The 25,923-nt window shown below is 50.8% G+C and overlaps 1 protein-coding gene across 3 annotated transcripts in view; it reads left to right on the top strand.

The window, feature by feature from the left end:
- The window catches only part of LOC119384175 (uncharacterized), a 350,667-nt gene that overhangs the window by 134,193 nt on the left and 190,551 nt on the right, over positions 1-25,923 (top strand). For all 3 annotated transcript variants that reach the window (XM_049412793.1, XM_049412794.1, XM_037652453.2), the window contains exon 5: positions 8,944-9,162. In XM_049412793.1, coding sequence (XP_049268750.1) covers positions 8,944-9,162 — 219 coding nt within the window. The remainder of the gene's footprint in view (positions 1-8,943; positions 9,163-25,923) is intronic.

Below are 25,923 nucleotides of genomic sequence, written 5' to 3'. Positions count from 1 at the left end.
GGTCGCGCTCGTAGGTAAGCCTAGTGCAAACCTATCTCCACAATGTATGGCATAAACCTTCAAAGTTGAGCACATCCAGTTACTTGAACATGGCCTGAAGTTCGTACTGGAAGTGTCGCTGTCGTCTGTGGATAAGCTCGCGTTTTGCCGGCAGATGTCAAGAAACGTAGAACAAGAGCTTCGTCCAAGATCCTCTTCAGAATGTGTTGATGTGGTGTCTTGGACAAGGAAGCGTTGCCAAAGACCTGCGAGTGTTCGACCACTCTTGTCATTTTTTGCAGAAGAAAAACCGAGGTTAATTCTTTCAGATGAAGGAGGTCACTTTTGTTGTGCTGTCAGAAAGCTTGTTCGCAAAAAAAGGCCAGTGCAGTCGTTGAGACAAATTTTTGAAAAGTGACGGTAGAGAGTGCCAAGGTAAAGAAAAATGCACTTCGTCTACTGTAGAATCTGGGACTGGACACAGTTGCAGCAACTGTCAAGAAGGCTCAAGAAATGCAGCTTGACGTATTTTTTGCTGCCAAAACGCACAAGAATGACGTTCCTTTTCGGGCGATAGTATCAGAAAGACACACTTGACTGGAAGTGGTCTCCCGCTTCCTACAAAGACAGTTGTCTGCCCTGAAGATTAATGATCCCTACGGAATCAGCAACACGCGAGCCCTGGTAGGTTTTTTTCGCAACGAAAATCCTTCACACCTGTGTGCGGAGAGCACTGATGTGGAAGACCTCTACTAGTATAACCTCATTACAACGGATCTGTTTACAACAGACATTCAGATACTACATACCAATTTGCGGCATTATGCCGACCTCCATATTTGTTCCATTGATTGAGCTTCGTTTACAACAGATTCTGGTGCAACGGACATTCGGATATAATTGACTAAAATGTCAGGCCAGCAAGGTAGTCAGGACTCCTTTACAACAGACTTTTCTACCACGGACATCCCAAATTTAATAACATCCGACTTCAAACATCGCTTACCATGCTTTCGGGACGGGAACAGCGCGCCGCGGATATCGACGTACCGATTTAACAACGAAGGCCGCCGATCTCCGGTCTGTCAATGATCAGCTATGCCTAGCTGTAGTGACAAAAAATTGGCGTGCAGCGTGCTTGGTGTTGCGTTTTGGGATGCTGACATGCGAAATGCGAGCCGCTGCCACCCCTTCTCCGAGCGGTCGCTGCGCAGCGAGCTTGGCCGCAGGGTCCGATGCCGTTACGCAAAATGCCCGTCCACGGTTCTGAGGTGCCAGCGGGCGATGTGATTCGTTGCTTGCAACGAAGGACATTGCGGCTTCTTCGATTTCGTATGTCCGCTAGCGCGATGTTCTTGCCCGCAAAGTTCGGATTCTTCTCGTACATCGGCACCGTGAGCGGAGTTAGGCCTAGCCACGGCATCGAGTATAGAAAGCTCGGTCGTGATGTGCGTGGCTGCACTGCCCAATGTTTCAAAGTACGCCATGCTCGATCGCGAGTACAAAGAGTTGTCCTGCAGTGGTCTTCGTCATAAGCTCTAAAGTGCTGATGAGCAGAGCCTCTAACAGTGGGTCCAACGAGTCAACGCTATTACAGTAGCGATGTTCTACGCACGTCTGCGATGTTCGCGACGAGTCTGGCGTGCTATCGTAATCTGATGATTGAGCGTTCGCTTGCAGCTGCCAAACTGAAGCGTAATGATAATCTAAATTATCGTCAACCCATGAACACAGAACGAGTGCGAACGCATCACTAAGTAACGCAATTTTCGACAGCAATGATCTAAGAAGAGGGGGGTGCAAAGTCTGCCCCATACATTGATTTAATAGGGAGGGGGGCGCCGCGATGAACCTTCGTCCCCCTTGAAGGGGAACCCTGCGCACGCCTATGCTTGTTACCGAATGGAGGAGCTAGCTGAAATGGAGAAATTGAACATGGCGAGATGCACTTTACGACGAGCCCGAAATGGTGGCACCCGGTTGCACCATTGCCGAGCTATAATTTTTAATTTTTTTTTTCATTTCTGCAGGTTTTGCCTAGTCCGCAGACGCAAAAATATTTTTACAGCAATTTTGCGTAGATTTCAGTAAAGACGTTTCGGAATCGGATTGGAAAAAGGCTACAGAAACTGAAAATGCGATCCAAAAATCACATTTTTTTTTTTGGTCCCCTGTTAAGAATAAATCCATTCTTTGATTTTGTTTGTGACTTGTAATTCTCTCCGGTTATAACAGACCCATTTGGCTTTCATGTAAAAGTCTGTTGTAACGGTACTTGGATTTTACATACTCCCTTTACAACAGACCAAAATCCTCTTCGCTATGAAGGTCTGTTGTAATGAGGTTATACTGTATTCGCTTCCACACAATGAACTAGTATAGAGCGTAAAAGTGTGCATAACGCAACATAACGACAAGTTGGACTTCCAGTCAAGGTGTGGGATAACGGTGGAATCGTTTATGGAACTGCTCATGGTATATCTACAACCTACGGTAGTTGGTGTTGAAAGGACCTGTAAGTGCAGAAAGTTGGTGTGTGTATTGGGTCGGCTTTAGCACCCACTCTCAGTGACATTTTCCTCAGTCGTGTTGATAGAAAGGTGTCAGAACATTTAGCAGGTACTGCGGAACTCATCTTTTGTTATGTCGACGACTATCTAGTGCTAGTACACAAGGATAATTACAACCAGAACGTCATTAATGTACTAAAGGTTTTTAGAGCGAATTCCTGTCGGCTTAAGTTCACAATAGAATTTGTACAACACAAATCACTGCAGTTTTTGGATATCAAGTTGCTCTTAGGGCAGAACACGTGTGCTGGCGTTACAGTCCACGAGCCAATAAATTGTTGCTAGATTTCTCATCTGGCCACTGGAAAGTAATCAGAAATGCAATAGCATTTTCTTGCTGAAGGTTTTCGTTGCTCCAGTCATGTGCACACGAGGTCTGTTCCAGCTTTCAAGACCAGATAAACAGGCTTAGGGATCCGACCCATGTTTTGAACTATTTGTAGCAAACTCGTTCCAGTAATAAAAGGTGCGGAAAAAATCTCTAAAAGGCTAGAAAGTGGCTCTAAGAAGCTTGCAGTTCTCCCATATGTTCACAAGTTTTCCCACGGCTTGAAGAACGTAGCAGCGAGATATGGCGTAACGTCGGTGTTTAAAGCACCCAACAAGCTTTCAAAATTGTGCCCACGACTTCGAAAGATGGCGTAGTCCGGTACTACGCAGAGTAGAAACAGCTGCCAAATAAAGCACAGCCAAGGTTGCCGGTCTTGCAAAACAAGAGTAGTTTACCAGATTCCTTTCAATTGCGGCAGATCCTATGTTGGGCAGTCTGGAAGGTGTATAAACACCAGATTGAGAAAGCATGACTCCGCATTACGTAGTGTAGCACGAACTCATCTGGTGGATCATTGCAGTTCATGCGGGTGCACAGCTTTTTTTATGGACACAAAGATTCTGTCAACAGACAGAGAAAAAGTAAACCACGGGGTAATTGAAGCATTCCATATTAGAAGTATGGGAGAGAAGTGTGTAAGCCAAGCTCGTGTCGGCACGTGTAGACCAAGCTCGTGTAGGCACGTGTAGGAATCGTGCTAAAGATGTGTGAGCTCAGCCTCCAGTGTGTGTGTTTTTTGTTGTTGTTTCCATGATGTAGAGTTGATGATTACCGTAAAAACCGGAATATAGGTCGAATTTTTTTTAATGAAATGGCCCTAAAATGTCGATCCCCGTCTTATTACCGGTCATTGGCAGAAAAACTTCGCAAGTCTGGCCACTATGGGCAACTGAAGTCAACTGCCTCTATCGCCATCGCAACCGTCGGCATCGCTTTCTTTACTACCAGTGTTGTGTAGGGCAGGAACGCGGCGTAACCCGCGGCGGGCCGACGGAGAGGCCGAACGACGGGAGGCGCGTAAAGTGACGACGCGTAGACCAAGCTTCGGTGAGACTGACGGGAGACTGCTCTCCTGCGTTTATTGCAGGTGGTTTTAAGGAGGGGGAAGAATGGCTATTGGTCCGCGAGGCACGGGTCACATGACCAGCATGGCCACGCCGGATTGGTGGTAGTAAAGAGATATGGAAGATACCCAGCTCCACCCAGTAGCATGAATAGAGAGCTCAACTGCACTGGTGTCTTAGCATGTCACCCGGGGTCGCGCGACACAACATCGTCCCGCCCTGGGAAGAATTGCATCCTTATACAATCCTTGAGGTATAACTGTGGTACATCAGCAACACTAAAAAAAATTCACATTCGAGTTCCGATCGAGATGGCACCTGCAATAACGCAGAAGTTCAGTCTTAGGAGAACACAAACACAACCTAGGTTACAGAAAATTCATTTCACCAACACCTAACACAAGTGCCAGCTTCCACTGTTCCTGAACATTCACACACGTGCGCACACACGCGCAGTGGGCTGGGGGCTTACGTGTCCGCTGTGGGCAACGTGACCCAGGCCCTGCAGGAAAACTGCGTGCTGCGGCTATCGGGAGCCGACTTCGAAGACCCATTCGCATCACTTCCCTCCCCCGTGTTGGAATTCGGTGCATTGACTGTAGGTGAGGAGGAATATTCAGGACTTTCCTCCTGAAGTCCCAACGGGTGATACTGGGTCGCAGGCAATTGAAGCTGCGCTTCAGTAGATGTAGAGTCGCACTGGACAGCAGGGCCACCGCGAATGGCCTGCGCAGGCAACACATGGTTGCTGATGTACAATTTTGAATGCGGCCGCCGACCGCCGTCGTCGACGATGACGTCGTCGTCCTGGAGCCGGCGCAGCTCGCTGGCGTCCTGCTGCCGTAGCGCCAGAGGCAGCCGACGCAGCTTGGGAGGCACTGGCACGATGTGCTGCCGCCTCTTGGCCCGGCCAGGCAGGTGCTCGAACCCCGGAGGTACACCTGCAGGAAGCTGCGAGGAAACTGGTGTAGCCAGATGACACGTCAACGTTGCGCCGTCGATCAGGAGTCCCAACTGCTGGATGGCGTCGAGCCCCAGCAGTGAAGTGCCGTGTGCTGTGACGTAGAAGGTGACAAAGGCGCGCTTGCCATGGTGCTGCAAGTCCGTGCGGAAATAGCCCAGGACCTGGTATGCAGTGCTTCGAAAAATTGTTCAAGTGAACTAACACTCGCAGCAGGCGATGCTTCGAAGCGAAAAGCGCGTCGAAGTCCCTCTTCGTCATCAACGATGCTGTGGCTCCGGTGTCCACTAACAATGCCACGTGGCTATGTCCTCCGACGACGACATGGATGCGCAAGTCCCTTGGGGTAGTTGGCGCAGCTTGCACGGATAGGACTGTGGCAGTGCTGGAGTCAGCTTCTTGAACGGGGGTAACTTCCTGTACCGACACTCGTCGCTTACGGCAGACTGCCGCGAAATGCCCTTTGATACGGCAAAATTGGCAAATTGTCTTCTTGGCCGGACAATTTCTTGATGTCGCCAAATGCCCTAACTTGCCGCAGCGAAAACAGGGGCCGACTTGAGGCTTGGGCGCAAGCTGTTGCACTTGCTGGCAGCGAACGCAGTCTTGAACCAGCGCCGTCGAGCCCGCGCAGCCATCTCGGATGCGGCCGCCCGACTTGGGGGGGAAGCTGCCGCCATGTTGAGTCAGATGCGGGGCCAGCGAAGCAGCCGACCCGCCATTTTGAGCCGCTGCTGCGACGCACTGGATGCTGCCACCGTAACCGGAGTGCGAGCCGAGTAGCCGCTCATTTTCTCCGAACGCCGCGTTGGCTTTGCTGAGCGCCTCCAAGTCGCGTCCAACTTCTTCGGCTTTCTGCAGCGTAAGGGCTTCCCCGTACGACAGTAGTTTGGCCCGTACATGTGCGTTGGCGACCCCGTGAATTACTTGGTCCCGCACTCTGTCGTCGTAAGTGGCGCCGAACTTGCATGACAGGGCCTTTTCTTTCAGCGCGGTGACGAAGTCGAGAAACGTTTCGCCGGGCAGTTGTTTGCGGCTCGTGAAAAGGTGCCGCTCGGCTAGCACGTTCGTTGTCTCGGCGAAAAGCCCGTCTAAAAACTGGAGCACCGTGTCGTACGCCGTTGCCGTCGCCGCTTCTCTCTTTGCAGGACAAGGGTGTCAATGCAGGCTAGTTGGTATTTCATTGCCTTCAGGTGTACCCTCTTTGCCTTCAGGTGTACCTGGAAAATCTTGTGCCATATATGCCAAGGAATGGGAGGCTTGCCAGGAGCGTTGAGGAACGGAGGAAGGTTTGCAAAAGGGGCCGCCATGTGTGCAGGAGGTAGGCCGTAGGCTCAAGCAGGAAGGTGGCGTCGTAGAGGGAGCTGGAGCGGGAACAAAGCAAAGTCAGGTCGACGCCAGTGTAGCAAGCAGGAAGGACAGAGCACCGACGTCCGGGAGAAATGTGACTCGCGGTAAGTGTCACTTACGTCGTGCTCTTCCTGGCGTCGCCTGTCGTAGTAGCGTAGCGGTTCAACTACCTCGTCGCGTGTGTTGTGTAGGGCAGGAACGCGGCGTAACCCGCGGCGGGCGGACGAAGAGGCCGAACGACGGGAGGCGCGTAAAGTGACGACGCGTAGACCAAGCTTCGGCGAGACTGACGGGAGACTGCTCTCCCGCGTTTATTGCAGGTGGTTTTAAGGAGGGGGAAGAATGGCTGTTGGTCCGCGAGGAACGGGTCACATGACCGGCATGGCCACGCCGGATTGGTGGTAGCAAAGAGATATGGAAGATACGCAGCTCCACCCAGTAGCATGAATAGAGAGCTCAACTGCACTGGTGTCTTAGCATGTCACCAGGGGTCGCGCGACACAACAGCCAGCCTTGTGCCGTGGGCGGTCTCATTTTGTGTTTTTGTGTTTGTCTTAAGAACCTATTTGGGTTTCGAGGTGCTTTTTTTCTTGTTCTGGATCGGTGGACAACGACAGTTCACCGTAGCGTTCAAGGAAACAGTGTTCGAGTTTGTGAAGGCGCAAGGAAATCTGGTCTGAAGTGTTTTACCAGTGCCTTAAGCGGGTAATGCAGTGACCTAATGAAACAAACAGACAATGAAGCCAAGGAAAGTATAGGACGTTATTGTAGTCTCTAACTGTAGTCTGCTAATTATGACAAATATAAAGGAATTAAACTGGAAAGGAGTTATTTCATTTATGTAATAATTACTACATTACAGTTAACGACTATAAATAATGTCACCTGTACCTTTATTGGCCTCATCGTCTGTCGGTTTCATCAGGTTGTGCCTAACAAAGAAATGAGCCCTTGATGCATCCTCCTTCCTTCATTCATAACATGGGTCTTTTTCTGGCAGAGTGGATATGAGTGTTTATTACTCAGCTGCCAACTCATAAAAACAGCACATATTATGTGGTGCCACCTGGCATGGCTTGGAGCGGTGCTGTCTCACACTCTCAGGTTTACACGCACAGATATGCCCAGAAAAGTGGATGCAACCACCAGTGTAGCTCAATTAGTAGAGCGTCAGACGCGTTATCCAAAGGTTGTAGGTTGGGCCTCTATACCGGCAGCAAGGTTGCCTTTTCATCTCCTTTCCATTTATGTCATAATAACTTCACTGCAGATAATGTCCCCTTGGCTTTGTTGTCTGTTGGTTTCATTAGGTTGTGTATAGCAACAAAATGAGCCCTTAATGCATTGAGTGAGTCCCACGGCGCCTTCTATACGAAATATCTAAAAGGCGCATTCTTTCACTGAGGTATAAAATACTGAGGATTCATAGTTGACAAATACAGTACTGTAGGATAGAAAAAAGGCTGCCTTGTAAGTGTGGGAGCTTATTCTTTCTCAGAGCTGCTTTTTGTCAAGAATGAATGTTCAGCGGCTTGTCCAGGTTTCCCTGCCACACAAAGAACATGCCAAAAGGAAGGAGCAAGAAGAAAATGCCAAAAGAAAGAATGCTTCACAGTGCTAAGGAAAACAATGCTTCTGTGCAGCCATTCTAAAGTGAAAGATTGGCTTTTTCTAAAAAGACAGGTGTGCAAACACGGACACAAGAAAGAAGTGCCTTCTTGTGTCCGTGCTTGCACGCCCTGTCTTTTTATGATTCGAATTTGTAGGCGCAAGGAAGACACGGACGAGAAGGGAGACACACACACAGGGCGTCCGTGTCTTCCTTGCGCCTACAAATTCGAATCATGCTTTACCAACACGCCCAGTTGCTCACCCTCACACTGTCTTTTTAGAATGAATACTTACCAACTAGCTCAGCTGTCTGTTATTCTAAGCTTCATTGGCTCGTTTTCGTGCAGTTTTATTTGTCGTCTGCCTTCATCGCATGTATATTTCATACGTTAAAGCAAAATAAAAAAAGTATCAATTTCCCTCTAGTTTGATTGCACGTGCAGAAATTCATGTTCTTTATTGCTTCAGAACACGGGCTCCTAGTCAGAGTTTACAGCAGATGGCGCAAGTTCTCCTATCAGTTCTGCGTTACTGACTCTAGCTTCTGCCGCTATTGAGCATGCATAAATTGAAGAGAACATCCACTAATTTCTACAAACAATGGCAGATGGTGCTCCGAAAGAGCATTGTTTGCCATGAGCGAGAGAAAAAGGAGGAAGCATGCAGTGTGGAGAGACAGCGAGTGCAAAAAAAGAAATAGATTAGATGCAGCATTGGAATGTCAAAAATTAACTCGGAACGAATGTATCCTTTGGCACCGAAGTCAGCTGTGCCTGCCTATCTTATTCCATGGCGCTTGCACTTGTGCCAACTGCAATGTGCATTTTACCACACCACATGAGTATGTTGGTTGACGAAGTTCGGTCAGACTATTAGGTAGAGGACAATAAGGAACTGACAGTGACCATGAAAGTACGAGAGCTGGCACATCTTTGATTTTATAAACTTTTGTAGTCTGTTTTAATTGTCCTCTTTGTCTTTTTTCCCACCAGACTGATTTCTGCCTGACTTTTGAATGTATCAAACTACTTTATGCCCGTGGTGAAAGGATGTGTGTAATGTAAGCTTTCTGTGCAGGTCAATGGTTCTGGGCTAGACCAGTGCCCCTACTGTGAGGCCCAGTTCCTCACCCACAGTAGTGCCTTGCACGTGCACATAGTGGAGCAGCATCCCACCAGGCGCTCCCTCATGCACTCGCACGTGGGTGAGGGCCGCTACCGCAAAACCCTGACTAGACGAACCAAGTCCCCTATGCCGCCACCCAAGCAGCCCGTGTTGGCCAGGCCCACTGCTGGAGTAAGATGTCCTCCAGGTTTTATTACTAGCACATACACTCAAACCTCGTCACGATATAAGACACGTAACAAAGTAAATAAAGTGCACTTTCGAAACACAGTAGAGATAAGTATGGCTGATTGGGCGAGTCATGCAAAAGGCATACTTGGGACTGTGCAGTGCTCACAAAAAGGGACAAGGGACAGAAGAAGTACACAGGACAGCGCTTGTCCTCTGTACTTTTTCTGTCCCTTGTCCCTTTTTGTGAGCACTGCACAGTCCTAAGTATGAATCAATACCAACTCGCTCAATTTTGTATTCTAAGTCATGCAAAACGCAGTCATGCAAGCACTGCAAAATCTGGGCGTTGATGAAGCACATTGTCACGTGGTCGTGACGATGAAGAAGACTCCAGGAGAACTTGGAAATGCGTAACTCTTTGTTTGGCCGAACTTGTGGCCGGGAAGCGGAAAGTGAAACTGCATGCAAGGCACGCTGTATACTGATAGCGGCGAACTGAACGTCGGTTGTCGATAATTTGATGATCGCTGGGACGCGCCGTCTTTTATACATCATGTATCGAACTTTCCAGCCTTATCACTGGTGGTCGCGCAAGCTCTGGAATAATCTTGACTATTCGCGTCATGTGCGCAACCTTAACAAAATGATCTACTACAATCGCGAAGCTTCTCGAACATTGCGGAGCGGTTAGCGTCGAGCTTTGCTAACCGCCCTTGCGGGTCAAACCCGAATACATCAAAATAAAACAAGAAGCGGGCGTGGCAATACCCCCCTCTGAAAAAGCATCGTCCCGATGCGTAAAACAGAACATGGAAGTAAAAAAAAAAAATGCATGTAACTCGAAAGGACAACAATGGAGCAAGCAAAAGCAGAGTCCTCAGGTTCCTCACCGCGCATAAAACGGCTTGAGGTGCACGACGTGAACGACTTCAGGTCGTGTGCTGCGCTGCTGAGAGCTTGTGGTGCCGTCCGGAACAACCTCGTAGTCCAATGCACAGAGACGTCGTAGCACCCTGTATGGCCCGAAGTATCGCTGAAGAAGTTTTTCACTAAGTCCACGTCGGCGTATCGGCGTCCAGACCCAAACACAGTCGCCAGGCTGGTATTCCACGAAGCGTTGTCGAAGATTGTAACGGCGGCTGTCGGTCGCCTGCTGATTCTTGATGCGTAGGTGGGCGAGTTGTCAGACTTCTTCGGCGCGCTGAAGGTACACAGTCACGTCGAGGTTTTCTTCGTCGGTGACGTTGGGTAGCATGGCGTCGAGTGTCGTTGCCGGGTTCCTTCCGTACACCAACTTGTATGGCGTCATCTGTGTTGTTTCTTGCACCGCCGTGTTGTATGCGAAGGTCACATATCGAAGGATGGCATCCCACGTCTTGTGTTCGACGTCGACATACTTGGCCAGCATGTCGGCGATGGTCTTATTTAGACGCTCGGTGAGGCCATTGGTCTGTGGGTGATAGGCTGTAGTCTGGCGGTGGCTTGTTTCACTGTACAGTAGACTCCCGTTAAGACGAACTCGAAGGGATTGCGGTCATCTGTTCGTCTTATCAGGAGTTCGGCTTATCAGAAGTGCCCCCAAAAAGAGAGATGATAACATGCCAAGTGCATCCAAATATGTTACTTGAAAACACTGAATGGAGTAGACTTACAATGGGGGCAAAAAGACAAGAAAAAGCACTTATTTGGCTCATCTAGATAAAAACTATGCCTTCAAGCAGAGCATTTACACGAATCGTACGAGCACCTGATTTCGCGGGTTCAAAAATAAAAAAAATTCATGAAGATACTGCTACCACATTTCAATGATAAAACTGTAGCACGCTCCTATGTTGACGATTACAAAAAAGAGAAAGAGAGAGGGAGAGAAGCACAATTTTCCTTCAAATAATGTAAATTGATTGTCCTGGCAGTTGCTTTTCTTCTGTGGGCCTGTTTTGCTGGCTCTAAGATCACTTCAGGATACGCCTCGGTCGCGTGCTGTTACCTTGACAAAGTCATGATACGATGAGTTGCTTAAGAAAGTCTGCAAGGTTTTCTTCGAGGTCCGGATATTTTCTCGTTTTTGGCCCGTAGTAACTTTTCCTGATCGACGTGCACCTGAAGATATCCCATTGCGCTACTCACGGTCAGAAGCCTCGCGCACACGAAAAAGACACGACGCAGCTTACTATTCAGTGTACAAAATAGCCTTCCCTGGTCGTGCGCTTTCATAGTCAAAATGGCTGATCACAATTTGCACTTCACTGGGAACAGATACAACGCACACAGGCCCTACACGAACCAACGCGAACCGACTACACAATGTGCTCGGCCGCCATTGTGTGATGGCGATGACAATGCACATGACCCGCCTGACAGGAATGCGCCGCAAACGTGGTTTCGCTGATTGTAATGCACAGACAATTTTTGTTCCCGTTGTCGCTTTCTTTTTTTTCTTTTTTTTCCTTCACTCCCCTTGCGTTTGCCCCTCTGACCACAGTGGAGGGGCCCCAAGCTCTTGTGTTCTTCTGTTCCCCTTTGTACTCCAGCAGGCGAAGACCGGAGGGGGAATACAAAAGAATGCAATGACTTGGGGGTCCCAGTTGTAAATCCTCCTACTATTTTTGTTGGTTTCTTTGCTGATAAAGCCCGCACCTTCCCCACCCACAGGCTGGGGGTGAGGGGGATGCTGGCTTTTTCCGCTGAACGTTCTTTTTCGTGTCGCGATTTGCTTCGCGTTGTCGTGTGCTGTCGTGCCGAGGCACCGACGACGACGAAGTCGGTGGAGGCGCGTGCAAGGCGAGCGCGTGGGCCCTCGAATAAAGAGTTGGTTTTCGTACGTCAGTGTAGCAGCATCGTTCGTCTTCTACCTCTTCGCTAAAGTGGTGACCCGGACCTTGGAATGACCTTCCAGAAGATTCCGCCGGACGTTTTCACCGAGTGAACCGACCCCTGACACGCCTATCACGATGGCGCTGCGACCAGCGCCATCGGCGCATTGGATCTTGCTGCCGCCAGAGTTTCCCAAATTCTGGCCGCGATGTCCAGCCATCTGGCTTATCAAGATGGAGGCTGGTTTCTACCTGCGAAACATCGTCTCGCAGCAGGACATGTACGCCATCACGGTAGCTATGCTTCCTCCTGCTCTGCGATGCGTTGTGCCTCATACAGGGCCGCAGGCATACGACCAACTTCGAGGGTTTGTTCTAGCCCTACCGCAACCGGCAGCGCCATGTCACATACTTCCTGCCGCGCTAAACGTAACCACAGAGCCATCGCAAAACATCGCTTTTGACGCGGCGCCCAGGACGACACTGTGCACGTCACGTGCCACGACTGAGTATCGCCTGCCGCCAACTGTTTTGCCTGCCACTCCTGCCATCGCCGACGAACAGCCTTTGGTACAGTGGTCAACGCCTGTGGACACCTCGGTGAGCATGACGGCATCAGCGCCTACTGATCCTGTGTGCGACACCCGAACCAGCGCTGCTTGTCAGGTGTTTGCTGACACCACGGGTGTCATCCTAACCGAGTCACCTCAGACTGTCCCGACCACACTGGTTGGTTTCGAACATCAGACTGTCCCGACCGCAGATCCTGCCCAAGCTGTCGAGCGGCAGCGCAAACATGACGACGCCCGCACCGACCGCTACCACCTGATCTTAGTTTCCCCGGGCGGACCAGCACAAGGCCACACTTGGCGCCTCAACCCTAGTCATCCCGCAGAATCTGGGGCCAAGGCCCAACATCATTCTGTCGCCACCGCGCATGATGCCGCCCCCCTCGTTTGCCATGGTCCCGGGACAGCCCCTAACACTACAACAGCTACAGGCCATGCTGCACATGCAGACCATGCTGGCCCAGCCCACGCTGGGTGCATTCCAGACAGACCAGCACCAGTCCCTGGTGTAGATACCGACGTTCACGCAGCCGCAGATACTGGCGCAGGACCACCACCATCACCGCCATCATGGCACCCTGTCGGCGCCCCTCATCTCGACGGGCGGCAGTATGGTGTCCTCTGCGCCCGCTGCCGACATTGTCACCCACCATCCCGTCATGACCACCATGACGGTGTTGCATGCGGCGCCGCCACAACATCTCCCCGTGTCTGTCTCGGCACCCGTGACGTCGGCGACGATACACCACCAGCCACAGGTGCCTACTGCAACGGCGCCACCAGCCGCGGAGAAGCCCGCGAAAGCGCCCACGGTAGACCTGGCCGAGTAGCTGAAGGAGCATGGAATCATGCCGGAGTCTACGCCCCCGCCATCCCCTACGTTCAATCAAGAAAACATCATATCAGTCGAGGTTTCCGTCGCGCCCGCACCAGCCAGAAAGAGCGTGCAGGTTGTGGTGAGCAAGGCTTCGCAGACTACGGCAGCGTCTCCCCAGCAGCGCATACAGGTTTTGCTGGCGCACGATGGCAGCGTCGTACTGCACCCTCACGGCAGCACGCTGTCCTCCATGACTGCGCCGGCCCCCTCCCCGGGACTGGTGGCCACGACGGTCACGCCCACGTAGACGAGCGCGCCCGGTGCGACCGCTTTCTCGCGGACCCACTCGGCCCTCCAGGAGCGTCTCTCCGCAGCGCTGCCCGTGAGCGGAACGGCTCGCAAAATCCACTAGGTTTCTCAATCCGTCCACCGCGCCACTCTCAGCCCCGACCACCCGAAAAAAATTTAGCACCCGTTCGTCATTACGCCATCTCGACGAGGACTGCCAGACGGACACATTTTGACTGAGACTCCGTCTATACGGTGGGGGGCCCTGTCGCGTGCTGGCGTGCCGAGGCACCGACGACGACGAAGTCAGTGGAGGCGCGTGCAAGGCGAGCGCGTGGGCCCTCGAATAAAGAGTTGTTTTTCGTACATCAGTGTAGCAGCATCGTTCTTAGCAGCATCGTTCTTCTTCTACCTCTCCGCTACAGCGTCTTTGCTCTGGGAAGCGCTTTTTTTTTCTGTTTTGCTTTTTCTCGGTCGCCGGAATGCCCCACCAAGACTGCAGTGTTCGTATCGCAGAATCGCCAGCGTTGTCGATCACCACGAAAGTTCATCTTAACAGAAGAGTACAGTTGGGCGGTTCGTCTTAAGCGAATTTTTTTCGCGTTGAGTCTATGGGAACCAAACAAACGGTTCTCTGTTGTTCGGCATAAGTGAGAATTTGCCTCAACCGAGTTCGTCTTAATGGAAGTTCACTGCATTTCAAGATCGCCTGAGTAAGGTCAGCAGTAAAGGCCGTACCTCTGTCAGTGATGAGGACTTCTGGGGCACCATGACGCAAGACGATGTTCTCAACGAAAAACTTGGCTACCTTGGCGGCACTGCTGGCAGGGCCCTTGTTTCGGCGTAGCGGGTGAGGTAGTCCGTAGCTACGACGATCCACTTATTCCCAAGAGTCGATGTCGAGAATGGCCCCAGTAAGTCCATACCTATTTGCTGGACTGGTCGGCGAGGTGGTTCGATGGGCTGCAGAAGTCCCGCTGGCCTTGTTGGCGGTGTCTTGTGTCACTGACATTCCCAGCATGTCCTCACGTAGCGAGCGACGTCGACAGCAAGGCGTGGCCAGTAGTACTTTTCCTGTATCCTCGCGAGCGTGCGGGAAAAACCGAGGTGGCCAGCCGTCGGGTCGTCGTGTAGGGCCTGCAGAACTTCTGGTCGCAGTGCCGAAGGTACAACAATAAGGTAGTTGGCCCCGGGTCGCAGAGAACTTCTGCTTTACGAGGATGCCGTTTTTTTCAAGAAAAATGACTCCAATCCTCGCCTGAAAGCGAAGCATGTTTCTTGTTTCGGCGGATGTCGTTCACCCCTCGAGTAGCTGCGTCGACGCTGCCGCGATCACTGTGCGTGACGCTACGTTGTGTGGCTTAAAAAATGGTCAAACCAGCCGATGTTGCAGCTAGATCAGTTTGAGCCCACCGCCAAGTCCAGAGAATCGGCCTTATCTGTCGATGTGACTGAAGGGGCTCTCTCGCACGGGGCCAACACCATTCAGCGCCGTTTTGACGTCCCGAAACTTCGAGCCTCAAATTCGTTTTTTGATTAGGCTACCTTTCTTTGCAGCATCAGTGACTTGCTTTGCTTTCGGTGGCGTTATCCTCACCACATCGCACGGCCGACGAAAAAAAATCCGCGCGACGTGTCTTGCGTAAATAACATGCTGAAATCGCATCTCTGACGGTAAACAAAACGTGTACGACCCGAGCTATTTTGCAGGGCCTTCTTATGTGCACGTCTATAGCGTCACATGACGTGAACACATGGTTGCTCGACAAAGTTGGTATGCCGCTAGGTTCCGACTTTACTTTCGGGAACAGTGGCCACTTCGTCGTAAACGCGGCAGCCTCGCGCGAACCTTGTGAAACGTATGACATTTTGCCGCTAGTATTTTGTGAAACGGTTCGGCGGCGAAGTTTTGGTTCCATTCTCAGTCGAGATTTCGAGATAACCGAAAGTGGGCACGGAAATACTTCGAGAAAAGGGCAATAAATACATTGCGCCTATGGAAAATGGTTCAGTACCGCGGAAAACTTCGACTTAGCCGATTTTTCGAGATATGCGAGTTCGAGTTAACGAGGTATTACTGTACTTTCGGAACAGCAGTGGTCCTGCCCTCGAGGTATTCCACCAGACCCCTGAGTTCCGGGTCGGTTTGCTGTCATTCAGCGAAGTCGTCGGCAGTTATGGTTCCCAAGAAGCAGTCATCATCGTGGTCGTCCTGCGGCGGTGCGTCGATGGGGGCACAAAACAAGCAGTCGGCGTCGGAGTGTTTTCTTCCGGACTTGTAAACAACGGTAATGTTGAATTCTTGAAGCCTCAGACTCCATCGTGCGAGACGACCTGAAGGGTCCTACAAGTTAGCTAGCCAACATAAGGCGTGATAGTCACTGACAACTTTGAAGGGCCTGCCATAGAGGTAGGGCCGAAACTTTGATGTAGCCCAGATGATGGCAAGGCATTCCTTTTCTGTTGTGGAATAGTTGGCTTCTGCCTTGGACAGTGACCGGCTAGCATAACTGATGACCCTTTCTAGTCCGTCGGCCTTCTGCACAAAAACGGCACCGACCTACGCTTCTTGCGTCGGTGTGGATTTCCGTATCGGCGTATTCGTCGAAATGCGCAAGTATCGGAGGCGCCTGCAGGCACTGTTTCAGTTCTTGAACTGCCTATACTTGCGCAGTTCCCCACTTGAACTCCACGTCGCTCTTCGTGAGGTGAGTTAGTGGCTCGGCGATCAGTGAAAATTCCTTTACGAAGCGTCTGTAATAGGCGCGCATAAGCCGAGAAATCGGCGCACGGCCTTCTTGTCGGTGGGTGGCGCGAAGTCGGCGATAGCAGCTGTTTTTCGTGGATCGGGGTGAACTCCAGATTTGCTAATGATGTGGCCCAAGAACAAGAGCTCCTCGTACGCAAAATGTCACTTTTCTTGCTTCAGGGTGAGTCCGGAGGTCTTGATTGCTTGAAGTACAGCTTCAAGGGACCGGAGGTGTTCGTCGAAGTTTGAGGCAAACACAACGACGTCGTCCAAGTACACAAGGCACGTCTGCCACTTCAAGCCAGCCAGCACTGTATTCATAACGCGCTAGAAAGTCGCAGGTGCTGATGGAAAGACTAAAAGGCATGACCTTGAACTCGAACATGCCATCCGGTGTTATAAAGGCAGTCTTTTCTCGGTCTCTCTCGTCGACTTCGATTTGCCAGTAGCCGGTCTTGAGGTCCATTGACGAAAAGTACTTCATGTTGTGGAGTCGATCCAGGGCGTCGCCAGTCCGTGGGAGATAGTACACATCCTTCTTTGTGATTTTGTTTAGGCACGATAATCGACGCAGAAAAGTAGGGGTCCCAACCTTCTTTTTCACTTTGTAGCGTCATCATCATCGTCATTTTCCAACCACCGCGACGCACCTCTCGCGCAGCCCCATGCCTAGAGCTCGAGGCGCGAGCAGACGTGGCCACGCTCCTGGCGGTTTGGACGCTGCAGCCGCCGCTCCGCTTCGGCAATCGCCTTACAAATAAAGTGGCGAGACAACGACACAGCCACGTTGGCCACCGTCACATCTACCTCTCTCGCTACAACTTCTTTTTCACTAACACCACGGGAGACGCCCACGGGCTGTTGGACGGCTGGATGATGTCCTCGCGTAGCATTTCGTCGACTTGTTTCTTAACAGCTTCCCATTCCCGCGTCGAAACCCGCTAGGGACTCTGACGGAGTGGTCGAGCATTTTCTTCTGTTATAATGCAATGCTTAGCAAGGGGCGTTTGTTGGACCCGAGATGACGACGAGAAACAGTCCTTGTATTCCTGCAGAAGGCATCGAAGCTGTTGCTGTTGGCAAGCGGGAAGACTTGGATTTACGTCGAAGGGTGGCTCAGGTATTTGGGTCAACGTTGTAGCTTCGTCAGAATCATAAAAGGCAAACGCGTCGCTGACGGCCAAGATTTCTTCTATGTATGCGATCGTCGTGCCCCTGCTGGGGTGTCTGTATTTTTGTCTGAAGTTACTTAGGATCACGCTTCCTTTTCCTTCATGCAACCGAGCAGTGCCTCTTGCGATGCAAATATCATGGTCTGACAGCAAATGCTGATCGCTTTCAATGACACCTTCAATTTCTTCAACTTTTTTGGTGCCGGCGGGAATTATGACGCTGGAATGAGGCGGAATGGTAGCTGTTCCTCGAGCATGTTCAGGGCATGTTGACATGGATTCGTGTCCGGTGTCATGAGTAAAGGGGACACGAGGCATGTGCAGAAGGGCAGAAGGTAGCGATGGTGTGCGGGGGATGGAAAAGTACCCGATGGTGTGCAACCCCGCCACGTCCACGCACGCCATTGGCCGGAGAAAGGCGCGTGCCACGCGACCCGAGCCGAGGTGAGAGACCACGGAAGAACAAGGAGTCAGTGTTCAGTGGAGTCGTCGAGGAGCAAGGTGGTGCAAGCCAGCGTCACACCCGCGACGGTAGCAGCAGGGCCCCGTTCTGGAAGCAGCGGCGAGAGGCTCGGGAGGGTGGTCGTCGACCTTGGCGTCATCCAAGTGAGGCTCCCCGAGCTTGCAGCAGCCTCATCCAGCAGTTCGCAGGGCACCTACGGCACTACCACAGCTCGATGAGACGGCAATCACCGACAATCACCGACGATCACTGACATCACCATGACATCCGGTGATGTCGTTTTGTCTGACGATAGGGTTATCGACTTGGTTCTTAAGTCGATGACGGCGCCGTGATGGTTTAAGAAGTCCATGCCAAATATGACGTCCCCTGGAGCAGTGTTGCATGATTACAAAGCTCGCAGGATAAGTCTGAATATCGATGGTGACTCTTGCTGTGCAGACTCCCGACGGCGTTATTAGATGCCCTACAGCGGTACAGATTCGGAGCCTTCCTAAGCAGTCCTAACTCTCTTCAACTTCGTGGCAAAGGGCCCACTGACCATGGAATAGCCAGCTCCAGTATCGACGAGAGCGGTGACGCTGTGGCTCTCGATAAGAACGTTGAGGTCACAGCGTTAGGTTGCCTGGCGTTGCCGCGAAGGAATCCGTACTCTGGCTTGAGTCCTAGCTGCCGGCTGCTAGTTTGACGGTCAGGGAAGTCTTGAAGTTCTTCTTCTTGACTACTTGGACTTGGATCCTGACTCCGTGTGGGCGTCCGGAACATGGACGAACCAGCGCCTCCACTAGGTGTCACGTGACGGTGAAGAAGACTCCAGGAGAACTTGGAAATGCGTAACTCTTTATTTGGCTGAACCTGTGGCCGGGAAACGGAAAGTGAAACTGCAAGCAAGGCACGCTGTGTACTGATAGCGGCAAACAGAGCGTTGGCCATCGATAATCTGATGATCGCTGGGACACGCCGTCTTTTATACATCATGTATCGAAGTTGCAGCCTTATCACTGGTGGTCGCGCAAGCTCTGGAATAATCTTGACTATTCGCATCTTGTGCGCAATCTTAACAAAATGGTCTACTACATCGCGAAACTTCTCGAACACTGCGGCGCAGTTAGCGTCGGGCGTTGCTAACCGCCCTCGCGGGTCAAACCCGAATACATCAAAATAAAACAAGAAGCGGGCGTGGCAGTATATAAAAATACTGGAAGAAATCTACCGTGGCTTCACTGCCACCATAGTCCTCCAAAAGAAAGCAACAAAATTTCGATAAAGAAGGGTGTAAGGCAGGGAGACACTATCTCCCCAGTGCTATTGACTGCATGCTTACAGGAGGTTTTCTGGCCCCTGTATTTGGAGGAGTTAGGAATAAGAGTTAATGGAGAGTACCTTAGTAACCTGCGATTCGCTGATGACATTGCATTGACGAGTAACTCTGGATGAATGCTTACTCATGGTTACTGAATTGGACAAGGAAAGCAGGACGGTAGGTCTGAAAATTAATATGCAGAAAACTAAAGTAATGGTACAACCATCTTGGAAGAGAGCAGGCGCTTTGAGATAGGTAGCGAGGCACTGGAAGTTGTAAAGGACAGGTAGTGTGAAGGAGGTAGTGGACAGGTTGTGCCTGTATAAGCACAAAATGCTCTTATTGCCTTTCTGCAACGCGGTTTGAGCATGTAGGAAAAGTGAAATAAGCAATAAAGGAAAAGGCAACTTCTCAATCTTGGTATGCTTTTCCACACGACACCGGTGTACTGCTATGAAAATGACCTAAAGGTTCCAACAACCGGCCTGAACCTGCGATTAGATCCTGGTATACATGAAAAGACCATGAATTATAGCGACCGATTCAAGCATCCTTTTTGCGATATGAATAGTAATAGACGTCAGCTTCGCTGTAATGCTTAAATGTTGAGGAGTGAAGCAGACCGAAAATTTGAAGGGGCCACTATCATGGCACAGTATGGCGATGTCTTTACGGATGAGCCCCGGAAATACATATGATAAGCATCTTCAGCTAACTATCAGTAGTGCGTGTGGCCTAGCGCAGTTGTAAGCATACTGCATGCTTTAATAGGCGCCATCCCAAACGCGCCGCCGTTCGTGCTGCCTCTTTGTGCGAGAAGTGCGCTGCGCAGACGCATTGCCTTCACAAACAAAAAGCAGCTCGCCATCGCCGTGCTCATGTGGGGTCAGGAACGAAGTGGGCAACATGAATAGTTTCATGACAAACGCGTGCGTACAGTACAGCAAGTGCCCCAGCAGTGACGGTGTCAGCGGCGATGTGCTGCACACAACTAGGAACGATCGGCTTCACGCGGCAGCAAATGCTGCGCGTCGACGGAGATTTTCGTACAGTGGCACTTCATTTATGTGCGCACACGTATCGGAGAAAGCCAGATGAGTTTCCTGCTCTTGCGCAATAGTGCCTTTGGTGTTCTGTGTCATCGTTTCCAAACACTCCCTGCAAAAGAGCCATAATTTATTCCGCGCTTTGCTGGTAATCAGCCGTTCTCATCACGAGACGCAAATTGGTGGTTGGCACGTTGTTAAAGGACACTAAAGGCAAATATAAGTCGACGTTGATTGTTGAAATAGCGGTCCAGAAACCTCGTAGTGCTACTTTTATGCCAAGGAGTGCTTATTTTGAAATAAAATTACGTTTCATGGTCCGCATCGTGTTATCACACTTCAAATCACCCGCCTGAAATCCGACTTTCATACGTCACTGCTGCCGTGCCCAACGTTGCCCGCCTTTACTGCACGGCCGCCGACACTAGTAGCAGCAGAGCGAAAGTAGCGGGACCCACAGCAGCAACAACGGCCATCGAAGCCATCGAAGCTTGCCGCAATCGCCGCAATGGATGTGGACGGAGAACTTGACAACGAGACATTAGGCTCGCGACGCTGGGCTCCAATTCAGCGACTTGAGCCCCGATGAACGCGGTACACTGCTGAGGGCTCGTAGTGCCAGCGTCGTTGCATGCGGCATTTTGTCGAACTTTCTGTCAGAGCGACTTTCACGAGCGCGCAAAACACATGCGACAGTACGCGATCCCAAAACTACCACTGAGACGCGACCGCGTGAGCGAAGCAGGGTGCCGGGCGAGGCGCAGTTCGGCGAAAACGAAACCTTTGAACCACGCGCGCCGTTCCCCATGGCAACGCCACAGAGGTTCTTTTGTCCATGAATCAAACGGAAACGAACAAACAGCATTTTATTACGTCTTTTGATGCACGGAAGGTTCTTTTTTTATTGCTGCTAGTTTGATTACTAGTGATTTAGTGTAGGCAGACTCTCATACGTCATCACGATCACTTCATGTGATACATTTAGCTTGATTTCTCGGTAAGTAGGGCACTGCTGTTGATAATATTGCCGTTTCAGACGCTGTCATACATTGAGCTTTCACTCTGACATAAGTTGTTCTTTGCCTTTAGTGTCCCTTTAAGAGGTGTTCGCGGCAGGTACCTGAGGTATTCACAAAAGCCTGGGCGCGCACCAAAATGCCTGATAAGTGTACTGGGAAGCATTGAAGCTATTTAGGACGTGGCTGCGGTGATTTGACCACTTCAGCGGATAAAAAAGTGTGAATTCGTTTTTTTTTTACAATTTTGCGGTCCCTAAGGAGTCCGAAAAATCGGACATTGACTGCAAATAGTCCCACTCATGTTCTCGTCCGTGCTCTGCGATGGTGGGTCACCGTCCATCCGGCTCATGACACCAACGTAGAGAGTGTGCACATTGGAGTAGTCTTGTGTGCTTCCTGCATTTCACGTGGCCGCTGCCTTCTAAAGTTGTACAGGACTATGGAGTCAACTCAGCGGAAGCTGTAGATGTTCTAGGTGGAGGGCTGTGTGCACCGCTGTCAAGAAATGCCCATTACCGCGTACTGCCTAAATAAAGTTTTCTACAACTACTACTATCTCATTCTGCGGCATAGCATTACTAAATTGAGTAAACATGCGTTCTGTCTTTCTAGGTGTTAGAGAAAAGTAATACTTGTAGGATGGCAGCCTTTTACAATCGACGACTGATAATTTGGACTACACGGAGAACGTAAATAAGTCTGAATTATCGAAAGTCCGAAAACACGAATGCGTCAGAAAAAAATACTTTTATTGACACTTCAGTGTCCCGGTGGCTGAAAAAGGTTTTCTATGCGTTGCTGCACGCACTTCTGCTTACGTGCAACCAAGTCCGCCTGAATCTCCGCCAGTGTGATATTATCACTGTACGAAGAAGAAAGAACAGCGAGGGTTCGAGACAGGTCCGCATGCGACGGCTCCGGAGCACACGGCGCGTCATCATCATCAGAGTAAGAGTCGCTGTTTGGCGGTTGCAGAACCTGCTCAATTATGTCGTCGTTGTTCAATTCGGCACCGATGACACCGCACTGTCGACGTTTCCAAAGTCTTCGAACGTAACTGTGTCTGAATCGGCAAGGCGGCAGCCTCGAAGGTCGTCAATACGTCCGCACTTGAGCTCGTTGCGCTGGGCGCAGGTCCGGTTCTTCAGTTGCAGTGTCGGTTCTTCAGCTTCAGTGTCGGGCTCACTACGGAACGTGAATCCAGAGTGCCGGAAACAGTTGCTGATTGTGCCTGCCAACGCTGCCTTCCAGGCATCAGCAAGGATGCTCACGACTGACATCAAGTCAACGTTGTATTTTATCTGGCTCTCTAGGCACAGCAACACGTGCTGCATCATGGTGAACGATACAGCATCTTCAAATTCTTGATGATACCTTGGTCCATAGCTGCAGAATACTAGTCGTATTCGGCGACAGGTATTCTAGCTCGATGGCTTTGAGACAGCTGATTGGCGCATGGGCAGTACTGTTACAGTAGAAGCTCGTTATAACGAAGCGGGATATAACGAACTAATGGATATAACGAGCAATCGTAATTCCCTTGAAATTCCCATAGACGCCCATGTATTTAAAACCCTCGTTTAACGAAGCTAAAATTCCTCCTCGCAATGGATATAACGACCTTTTTTTTTCCCCACCGAGCCATTTCTGACCATTTTGGTAGCCGGCAAGTCAATGTCTTATAGCGCGCGACGGTTTACGTCCCATCACGATGCGGTAATTTCAAAACTCGCGCCTCGCGCTCCTCAAAGGAGGAGCCCGCCTGCCAACACGCGCGAGGGTGCGCGTCTTGCCTGCTTCCCCTTCCCACTGAAACTCGTGGACCCACCCGCGGCACGTCACCCGGCCTCCCCTCTCCCGCGGAACTCGTGGACCCGCCCGCTCCCTGTTGCGCGTGGACGGTGACGCCGGTGATGCCGGTGACGCGGCAACCACGCGGCGTGGGCGTGGGCCTTTTGCTTGTCGTTCGTTGCGTGTGCATCAGAACAGCGTCTCTCTCGGTTCCCGCCGCTAGACAGGAGATGGACGACGGCAAGCGAAAGCGCAAAACGATTACAATCGAGCAGAAGGCGGCTATGTTGAAAGCCGTTGAGTCCGGCGTCAAGAAGAAAAAAGTTGCCGAAGATTCGGCGTAGCGTTGAGCACGGTACCGCAAGCGTGTAATCGACCAAATTCTACTCAATATGAGCATGAAGCGCGAGACTACAATCGACCTCTACATGGCGATCGAGATGCTACAGGCTGCTTGGTTGTCTGTAGCAGCAAGCACGATCGCCAACTGCTTCCGGCATGCCTCATTTGGCGTCAACAGCGGCGGTGACAGCGAAGATATCGGTGCTGCCGCTAATGAGGGTGCCACAGGTGACCAAGACCTGGCGTCGTGGGACGCTCTCCTTGACGCCGGAGTTGTGCCCGACTGCGACACCTTCTGCACGTACGTCAGTGCCGATGCTGACACGGTGACAACCGAAGAGCTGACAGAGGCTGAAATTGTGCGCGCGGTGACAGGGGTGGTGAATGACGACAGTGACGAATGTGTTGACGACAGCCCGAGTTGGTGAACCGATGTTCCGACGTCCGCGCAATCGCTGGATGCGGCAAACCTGCTGCGCCGCTTCTTCGGCGCTCACGATGACGGCGAGGACGGACTCGACATAGCGGCAGCGGCCGAAAAAGCCATCATCCGTCTGAGGAAGACACGGCAGAAGTCTATTAAGGACTATTTTTCTGCTAAGTGAGCCGCCAGCTGGTGTGCAGAGTTTGGCGTCAATAAAGTAGCAGTTCTTTGCTGTTCTTTCTTTTTTGTTTTCTTTTGCTAGTTTTCTCCGTGCGACGGCCGTTTTTCGTTTGCGTGGCGGGCTGTGGGATTTGGTGGTCAGTACATCCTCTCTTGCGTGCTAATTGTCGGTAGAAATGGATATTGGCTATAACGAACTAATGGTTATAACGAAGTAATTACGACTCCCCTTCAACTTCGTTATAACGAGGTTTGACTGTATCTACGAACAAAAGGACCTTGCGCTTCTGCAATTCAAACTTTCGGTCAATTTTCACACATACTCTTCGAACAGCTTTTGCGTGACCCACGCCTTTGTGTTGGCTTCGTACCAGACAGGCAAATTCTTTTTCCCCTAAAACATCGAGGGTTTTTTGATTTTCAATGACCAGCAGCAGGAGCTTTCCGTGCCGAAGCGTTGCTGCCGCCGACAACAGTGACTCGTTCCTTGCTGAGTTTTCCTCCGTGGCAAGGTTCTCCAGAATGGGAGAGTGTCTTCTCAGTAGTAGCTTGTAAAAAAGCCCAGTTTCATCGAGGTTGAAGGTGTCGTCCGCTGAGTAGTGCCGAAGCAGCTCCGCCAACTTTCCACCACGGTAGTTCGCTACCAGTGTGCTATCCACGGCACCGCTCTCACTGCACATTGTTTTGAAAGCGAGGTCGTACTGCTTCTTAAAGTTCCGGAGCCAGCCATCACTGAACTTAAATCCATCAATGCCAAGGCGAAGTGCCAATGTCTCGGCCTTGCTTGCTTCGAGAGGTGGCTGGAAACGGGAACTCGTTGAGCGACGGTAGCGCTAAGCCAGATGCTCAACGCTTCTTCCAACTGCGGATGAAAACCTTGGCGCACTCTCTTTTGTTCACTTCCGGATGATGTCTCCGTCGCGCTTAAAATCTTGTCCTTATTCTTCCTGTAGTCCGATATGGTTTGCTTCGAAACGTTGAACTCTCGAGCAACTTCGACTTGCGGACGACCACTGAGCACTTGCTGAATGATGGCGGCTTTCTTCGCCATGGTTAGCGTTGTATATCTGCTGCGTTTGTCGTCGTCGGCGCGGCCTTGGTGCTGGCTGTGAGGGCACCGTTGGAGCCATTTAACTCAGATCTTGTGAGACAGCATGTCGTAAAATAAAGCAAGTCTCAAAATAAAAATAAACACGCACAGAATTTAGCAAAACACTGTACCGCAGACACATTCACAGAATGGCGGCGATAGCAGCGCAGCGCAGGGATACAGGCATACAGCAACCGGAATGTAGGATGTTCTCGATGTCGATATGATCCCCACAGTTGAGCAGTGCCTCCAAGATTGGCATTTTCAATTACAGTACAAATCTCTGAGGCATAAAGTTGCGATCGAAATAAAGCCTCATAGATCCCCAATTAGCTTTCGTTTTGATCTCTGAGGCCATACTTTGCATGGTATGGGTGCCGAGGAGATAATGGCTGCTGATTCGGCGTGCGCAACAGTCTCGGACTGGGTCCGAATGATCAAATGTAGATCTCGCAGCTGTTTGAAATATCGGTCGTCTTTTCTTACACATTACAGTAGACCTCCGGTTAAACGAAAGTGAAGGGACAGGAAATAGTTTCATTTAACAGGAGTTTCGTTACTGAGAGATGAAAAGGGGTGCAGAATCAAGCACAAAACCAATCTGTAGAGCAGTTGTTCCATTAAGCAGCAATTTCATTTAAGAAGTTTCGTTATTGAGAGTCTACTGTACTTCTGTGGGCCCATCGGCGGTGCCG

This window comes from Rhipicephalus sanguineus, chromosome 2 (assembly GCF_013339695.2).
Source record: "Rhipicephalus sanguineus isolate Rsan-2018 chromosome 2, BIME_Rsan_1.4, whole genome shotgun sequence".
NCBI lineage: Eukaryota > Metazoa > Arthropoda > Arachnida > Ixodida > Ixodidae > Rhipicephalus > Rhipicephalus sanguineus.
The sequence above is the reverse complement of the archived record's forward strand: the minus strand, read 5'-3'. Positions and strand labels throughout refer to the sequence as shown.